The following is an 8,905-nucleotide window of genomic DNA, read 5'->3' on the forward strand; positions in this document are numbered from 1 at the left end:
TCAAGGTGGTGATCAATAATATATTTCCATACTTTGTGGCGCTTTTGGGGAGAGTTGAGACCCCTAACATTCCAAGTACCTATAGATATCGGCATCATATTACATGAGGTAAACCACATCCCCTCCCAGCCGCCAACACCCGACATGCAGTGGCGTAGCTAGAGCTTGTGGCGCCCGGGGCTCTCCCTCAGATTGCCGCCCACTTCAAAGAGGTCCGCGAGACACCAAGTATTGCCTCTAATAGTTACCTTGATCATGCAACTTACATGCACATACATGACACGGTCCAAGGCTACACAGTTGAATACACCGGTGACTGGCAGTACAAAAGAGAACACACAGACTGCATGATCTACCTGGGGACTCAGAAAAACCACATGTGACATCCATCAGAGAGCTGCGTGAACAATTACCTGGTAATCCCCTCCGCACAATGCAAACATGCACATACATGACACTGTTCATGTAACCTTCATCTACAGCTGACATTAAATGACCATACATCATGGTCCCCCCCATTAAAGCAGTGGGGACCTGCACAAACGTGATGTGCTCTGTGGACCCAAAACTAACTTAACAGTGTCGAAGCCTGTGATTCTTTATCTTTCAAAAACAGCAAATTAATTATTCACAGGGAATGACTCACTGTGTGCCCTTAAAACTAAATGCAGCACAAAGGGGTCAGTCAGCTCCACCTTTCCAACACAGACCGGATACAAAGCCCACTCTGGTGGCCCAAAGGCAACAACCAGGGGTCGCGCCCTGTCATTACTTCCAAGCAGAAGCAACCAACTCCCTGGGAATGAAAAGACATGTGCTCTTGGTACCCAAAACCAGCTTGCAATAGTGCATCTCTCCTTCACAGCAGCCTGGGCATACACATGGTGCACAGCCTGCCTGGGGGCCCAAAGCGAAAATACAGGGAGGGGCGACACATTATGATCACAATCCTTAAACACAGTTGTGGGGGCCATGGGAACTTGTTCAACTCTATCCAAGACCCGGGACAAACTGTTCCAGCGCTGCGGCACTCCTTGAATATTCAGAAGAAACAAGAAATATTAAATTTTTCTGCGATTTTGTTTTCACATTACTTTCATGGTAACCAACAATGTTAAAAGTCTACAAGAACAGTAAAATCATAATAATGTGTCAAGTACGGAATGGCAAGGCTTGCACACTGCCGGGTGGGGTTTACCTTCAGCCCCCTGCTGGTGTGTGAAGGGAGGGGAGTGGAGGGTCCATCGACCGGTTAACTGTGGAGGATTAGGACAGTCAATCAGATCTTTATCAATAACCTGTCGTTCGGTGCCAAAGACCGCTCTGGCCTCTTCCCAAATGAGAGGCCTGGGGTCCCGCATGCCCACCTCAGAATCTGTACCCCAAACATGGCGGGAGGGCCCCCTGCACAATAAGGGTGAGGGGGGGAGGAAGATGGATATGAATTCATTATAGTAAATTCACTGAAAACAACACTAAGGTTACTATGACTTTATTATTAGGTCTTGTAATAATATAAAAAAATATTGTTTTAATTAGCCGCCCCTCTTAATACACACCAAAAATACAACAAAACAGAAGACCACTGTACAGTTTAAGAAGTGCATTGCATATATTGTAACATTACCCGCTTAGTTGGAACTTATGTACTGACATGTGTTAAAACTGGTGCAGAAAGAAAATGTAAGGTGCAGAGCTGTATCACATGACCAAGGTTTCTCCAAGTTAAATAAAGAGTTGAAAAAAAAACACAAAAAAAACCCAACAAAAATTCAAAATGATGTATAGGAAAGTAAATGAAAACACTATGTTTAATTTTCAAGTAAAACGTAAATCCAACATTCTAAAATGTTATTTTTCTTGCTTTTCTATTGGCAAAATCATCAATGACATCGTCGAAGTCTACTTCATCACTCAGTTGCTGTTCTATAGACAGTATGGCAAGATTTCTTAAACGTAAGGCACTCATTGTAGATCTTAGGTAATTCTTAATCAATTTCAATTTAGAAAAACTTCTCTCACAACCAGCAACACTTACAGCAATTGTGAGGAAAATTCGCAGTAGTATTACAATATTTGGAACGGAGTTCTCAAGACTGTATTTTAGAATAAACTGCAAAAGTTCAAGGGGACTGTCCTTCCAGGTCTCTGTTTCGTGTTGCGTAGCAGCAACAGAAATAAAACTCTGAAGTCTTTTTCTCTCAACGAGGAACTCTTCCTCATTAATGTCATCATGATAATGATTTAATTGACATTCGTATTTGTCATTCAAAAGATTCGATGGAGTAAGGAAAGCATATTTTTCAGCAAGAACATGAAGTTGTTGAAATCTTGTGGTGATTTCTTGGATCACTCTGTCCAGTGAAGAAAACATTTCTCTCCTCAACTCAGTTTCGTATGTCAATTCAGCATCTCGTGATTCTTCACCTGCCATTAGTTTCTTCTTTCTACACCGACGATCCATGACTATCCCAAGATCATCACAAATTTCTTTGGCGTAAGCTACTGCATTGTTAACTAATTCACACCTATTTTCAGTTAGAAATGCTTTTAAAGCATTGAGTTTTATGTCACATTGTTGTATATTCAATCCTTTGGTTTGGAGGTAGACCTGAGTGTCGTTAATTTCAACAAGGACGGATTCCCACAGGCCAAGAAAGCACAGGAAGGAAAAAGATTGTAAAGCAACAAGCAGCACACCAGCATCTGACCTGGTAACTCTATTTTCTTCTTCACCAGTTAAACGTTCTACAGCACTTAAGATTTTTGAGTAATTTTTTTTTACAACACTCACAGCATCTCCCCGTGCACTCCACCGAGTCTCTATTACACGCTTGACACTTTGGCCAGTGACTGAAGTCAGAATATCCCAGCGATGGGTCGAGGAAGAAAAAAACACGAACAAACGCTCCACAGTTCCAAAAAAGGTCACAGAATTCACAGCAACAGAAGCTGCATGTAAACCAGCCAAATTCAGCGAGTGATTTGTACATGCGACAAATTCTGCTTTTCCATTAATTTCCCTGATGCGTCTTTGAACGCCAGTATGTTGACCAGCCATCACAGCAGCATTATCATATGCTTGTCCTCTACAATTTTGAATATCAATTCCGTTGCTTTCTAAATTCTGCAAAATCATAGTTGAAATATTCTCAGCGGTTTTACCTTTTGTTTCAAGGAAATCGACAAATGATTCCACAACCATCACTTTATTTCCATTGATCATAACATAGCGTAAAACTTGGCTCGTCTGATCCTTATGAGAAATATCAGGGGTGCTGTCGAATATCATAGAAAAATACTTAGCTTCTTTCACTTGCTCGATAACCTTGCTTCTTACTTTTTCTCCCAAAAGTTCTATAAACTCATTCTGGATAGTAGGCGACATATAGGATTTAGCATACTTTTTCCCCAGCTTAATTCTTACAGTATGCTCACGTAGCACTGGATCGTATTTGGCCAACAAATGAACCAATTCTAGAAAATTTCCTCTATTTCCTGTTGATTCAGGTTCATCATCAGTCTTGCAATGAATTCCTTCTCGGTGACCCCGTAAAGCCAAATTTTGTTTAGCTAGGAATCTAATGATATCCAACAATCTTGAAAGTATCTCCCTCCACTTCTTTACTTCATTTTCAACTTGTTCTTGTGCCTTTTTGTCAATTGTTGCTCCACATCGGATTCTAATTTCCAACTCCTTCCATTGTGTGAAACATCGAACATGGGCCACACTAGATTCATGATCGCAAATTTTAGGATTGAGTTTCCACCACGTGTTGAATCCATCTGTAGAATCAAAATTTGAATGACTTCTGTCTGCAAATAGTCTGCAACAAAAGCAGTAAAGAGCTTTCTTGGAAGGAGAGTACACCAACCACGATCTCAACATTTTTTCATTATTTGGCAGAGTTTGAAAAAACCACTCGCGTGTAAGTTTTCTGGTTCGTCCTTTGATTAAAGCACCCTCACGAATGACTTCACCAAAATCAGAATCTAGATGTTGAACCACAGACGCCCCTTGTCCTACCAGTAAGATACGCGTGTCATCTTTAATCCTACTTGGCCAAAGACCAACATCTTTTAAGTCAACAGCTGGAATTTCTTGTTGGTTACACCCCTTATCACTTGTTGAAGTTGAAGGATCACTTGACTTTGATGATGGTTGGAATTCAGATTCGGAAATTGCTTCAGTAACAGTAGTAGTAGTACTAGGAGTTTCTGTTTCGCGACTGAGGTATTTCAGTAGTGCACCTTCATGCTTTTTTAATTGTTCCTCTCTGGCCTTTTTCATTTTTCTAAAGGCTGCACCACTTGGTTTTATTCGCTTCATCTTAAGTAAGCTTGAAAGAATAAGAAAAAGAAAGATATTCATAATAAAAAGAATAACGGATAAATACATCCATTTTAAAATGTTAGCTTGTAGTCTTCCCTGTTTAAATTGCAATAAAATACAGTGAGCTAAGAAGGGCATGCGACTCCTAGACCTTGTAACCCTCACTGTCTTGTTATCTGACCATTCTGTACATTGATGACCATACGGAGGGGGGCGTCACATCACGTCCCAGCTGTCATAGCGTGGCAACTCGCCGGCGAGGTACATTTTTTGAGCAGTGCAGTGCTTGCGGGCATAGATATAATTTAGCTCCTGCTGGGCCCCCAGAGTAAATACAACGGAGGGAAACAAAAGCACACAGCTGGTTATCTCTTCACAGGTACTTAAGAGAGGCATGCTTTTGACTTTGTTTGGCTTTGGCCCCTTTATGTGAGTGCATGAAGTGTAAGTATCTCAGATGTGTTGGTCTGTCCCAGTATTTAAACACAATTTAAATAGCACAACTTTACTTTCTTTTATAACGCTACTCATCCCAATGCAGGGTTTCAGAGCGATTTACATAACATACAGATTGAAAATAAATCATGCAAGCGTGTAAATCAGTGTACAAGATGTGTTGCATGAGTCAGTGAGGGTTAAAAGTTGTAGCAGTCACATATCCTACAAAGCTAACGGTGCTAGATTAAAAGGCTTACTATTTATGAACTGCAAGTACCAAACGGATCTCTGTTCAAAGCAGTAACCTTACCTAGCTACATTAAAACAAATCTGTCATCTGCATATAACATGATGTGCTTTGCAGGCACATTAACCTTCTATGCTACTTTGAGTCAGATCTGGGACTACACAACAGAAATTTCTCCAAGAAATACTTTAACCTCCAGGGTTCTTCTCACCAATTATTATTGCCTGATAGTTACTGGTCACCTCTGCAGCAGATGCCTTAACCCTATAAAAATATTAGAAAATGCAGACTTTGTAACCAATTAAGCATAAAAGATCTACTAACATGCTTCTCCTTGTTGCCAATTTCTTTGTGGCAGGGTTTGAAAAAAAAATTAAAATTAATTGAGGCCCTGATTTTGCATTGGGATTGCGCCACTTTTTTAGCACAATCCCAAAGCAAAATCAAATTTGTTAAATCTCATAATGGGCTTAAATGCACTCATGAAATACCTAATAAAAACAAATGTGTGTGATCATAATAGCTGACTGGCGGACATTAAATTAACAAACAAGGACACAAGAGGCGACGAGAGCCTGCTACAGAAAGGCAACAAAGCAAGAAGATGTCAGGAGAGTAATAAATAGGTCTTTCACAGCGATACTCGCACTACCTAAATCTGCTGGTCCAGAACAGCTCTGCCTGGTATTGTGCATATTCTTTTTCGTACTAGAAACACATTGTCCTATAATACGATACCAGACACAACTAGAGATGAGAAGAGAACAAAAAAAAAAGCAATTAGAGGAGTGAAGGGGTACTAGGGACGAGAGGGTGTCTAGAAAACAACAAATGTGAGAAAAAAAGGTGGCAGCGAGAGGAAAACAGGAATGTGATAGAATGCAAGTTCTAGTTGCACTCAAGAGGTAAAACCAAAGGAGATGGAAGTGAGAAAATTAGACTCATAAAGATGCATTTGAGATATAGGCAAGAAGAGATTAAGAGTTTGACTTAATATTGAATGGAGTAGAGCACTGTGAAGCATGAAGGTGACGGTAGAAGATAGGTAGGCGAGCATCTGAGCTGTAACAGAGTGAAATTCTCTGAGAGAATGAAAGAGTGAGGTATAGGACACACCGGAATGGGAAACTGGTGCAAAGGGGAAGATTTTAAGGTGAAAGGAAACTCAAAAAGATAGATGTGAGGGAAAGAGTGGTGAATGTAAGATAAAAACAGAGGCTTGGGATCATGTGAAAAAGAAAATGGAACAGTAGGTAAGAGGTGCAGGTCAAAGAAAGACAATGAATTGTTGAGAGGAGAAACTTTATAGAAGTGAAAGAGGGTTGCGGTAGGGTACGATAGATGGAAGTTCAGCAGGAGACTGTAAAGAAATGAAAATAAGGACCTTTAAATGGCTAAAAGGCTCCCTAACCTTAGCTCAACGGGGAATGTTTTGCACTGGCAGAAAACTCAGTTGGTTGATTTGATCACTTCAGATGTCTAAGTCTGTAGCCGGAGGGTCACTGATTTTAATCTCTTTCTAAATATTATCACTTTCCATGTAATGTTCCTTTGATGGGAAGAGGAGGTTTCTGAGGTGGGAGTATCAGGCAAGTGATACTACTCAGGGTCCATCTGTTCGAGCCTTCATGGAGGATCACTCTTCATTACTACCTCCACCTGACCCCGGACTTGACAACGCTCTCCCTTACAGGCTTGATTATCCACTACTCCTCTCTCCAGTGCACCTTATCTCACAGCTGACCTTGGGCCCCAGCCCCATATCAGGCACCATCAGGCTCCACTTTGATTTTTCCCAGTAAAAACATTAGTGAAATCACCTTCAAACTTCAAACATTGAAAGTCACAGTAAATATAATTAGCATGCACTTTAAAGTATGTTCCACAGTAGCCCTTAGGACCCGACTGCTAATTAAATAAACAAAAACAGAAAGGCCATGACAGGGCCGGCTTTAGCGCTGATGCGAAAGTCTTTTTTGGCGCCACACTAATAACCTCTTTCTCCGTAAATACCTTTACTACCACCTTCCAACAGTGCCCCTCATCCCTCCATGGCCCCCTAGTGACCTCCTCCTCAGATTGCCTCACGCCACAAGTGCCCCTCATCTCCCCATAGCCCCTCACCCTCATGACCTCCTCCTTGGACTGCCTCACTGCCACCATCCACCAGTGCCCCTTATCTCTCTGTAGCCGCCTCTCCCCCTCATGACCTCCTCCTCAAACTCCCTCACTACCACCCTCCACCAGTGCTCATCTCACCCTAGCTTCCCCTCGACACCATGACCTCTTCCTCAGATTCCCCCACTGTCACCCAGGGCACAAGTCCTAAAAAAAGAAGTGGGTGGGGGGGACGCTGACGTCACAACAACAAGTGATGTCACGAAAGGTGGCTTGCACCATCAGACTCATTGCCTCCCCTCGCTCACCCCTTAGATGCCACTGGGGATTTCACAGTTTGTCTTTGGTTGGTCAGCATCAACAGAGTGCCTATGATTTTGACAGTAATGCTACTGCGCGCACACCAGTAAAGGCTTTATCCATATATTTTTAGGTCTGGCATGAGACAGTTTTGGGTGTCATGCTAAATACACAAAGGGTCCTTGCATCAGCTATCTTTATCCCCTGGCCTGTTCAAATGTCATTCCCATATTTCTTCCGCCCTCCAAAGCATGCAGCAGGGGCAATGGCTCACACCAGTTTTGCCTACTCACATAGGCACATCTGCCTAAAAAGAAGTCTACTTCAGTGCCAGGGCTGGTGCTAATACTTTACTTTGCTGATACTTTTTTCTTCACTTCTTTATCCCTTTTTCAATAGTTTTATGCGCTTCGGAGTATTTAAACAACCTTGTGGTTAAAGTACTTCGAAATAAATAGTACCTTTTGTGTGCACCTAAATGTATTATATTTCCCTTTGATGTGCATTAAAACTAAAAAGCGTGAGTCCTGTGCTCACTCTGCCACAGGACTCAAAAGGACCTCACTGACAAGGCCCAGGTGGGGTGCGGTTGCGGGTGTTCCCTCTCAGAGGGATCCTTGCTAGACTTTTCTTATTGGAGCAAGACAACGCCCGAGTTGCAATCTGTCCCGAGAGGCACAGTGGAGGAAAAAACAATGGAATGCAGCTTGAATAATTTCAGTTTCAGTCTTCAGAGACTTTCTGCATGTATTCCTGGGACCCATCTCCATCGACTGTTACCAATTCTCTAAGGCAGGCGCAGCAACCCACTGAGCTTCCACACAAAATACAGTTCAGCCAGTTATTTGAAAACTACTAACAGACAAATAATTGCTCTCCAGCGGATCATTAATCACCAGCGTTATTGGGGCATCTTTTAAAATTGTTGTCTTATTGTTGTCCTGCATCGGCCATGATAAATAATGATGAAACAGCCCCCTCTGTTAGGACATCTAAAGTGCACGCACATCCCCACTGTAAGGACATGCTAAGTGCACGCACAGCCCCTCTGTAATGTATAGACATCCCAAGTGCACGCACAACCTAACTGTAAGGACATGCTAAGTGCACGCACAGCCCCTCTGTAATGTATAGACATCCCAAGTGCACGCACAACCTAACTGTAAGGATACCTCAATTGCACGCACAGCCACAGCCCCCACTGTAAGGACATCTTGCGTGCATGCACAGCCGCCCCCTTTGAGGACATTTAAAGTGCATGCACAGCCCCACTGGACATCTCACTGCATGCACTGCCACCTCAGGAAACTTCAAGTTTCCCATGGGGCACAGGGTCAAGACGGATTTGCAAATAGCTGGGTCTGAACTGGGGTGACAAAGTGAGCTAAAGAATGATGATGGATTCAACCCAGATCTGTGACTGGGGGTGAGTGTCTGAAAAGTTTCAGTGCTCCATCCATCATCTCCGT

The 8,905-nt window shown here is 42.4% G+C and overlaps 1 protein-coding gene across 1 annotated transcript; it reads right to left on the reverse strand.

Moving 5' to 3' along the window:
- Positions 1-1,843: 1,843 nt before the first annotated feature.
- On the reverse strand, positions 1,844-4,330 carry LOC146861494 (zinc finger MYM-type protein 1-like). The gene has a single exon (XM_085646246.1). The coding sequence runs from the start codon at positions 4,328-4,330 to the stop codon at positions 1,844-1,846; it is 2,487 nt and encodes an 828-aa protein (XP_085502372.1).
- Between the last annotated feature and the right edge of the window lie 4,575 nt (positions 4,331-8,905).

This window comes from Triturus cristatus, chromosome 3_1 (genome assembly GCF_964204655.1).
Source record: "Triturus cristatus chromosome 3_1, aTriCri1.1, whole genome shotgun sequence".
NCBI lineage: Eukaryota > Metazoa > Chordata > Amphibia > Caudata > Salamandridae > Triturus > Triturus cristatus.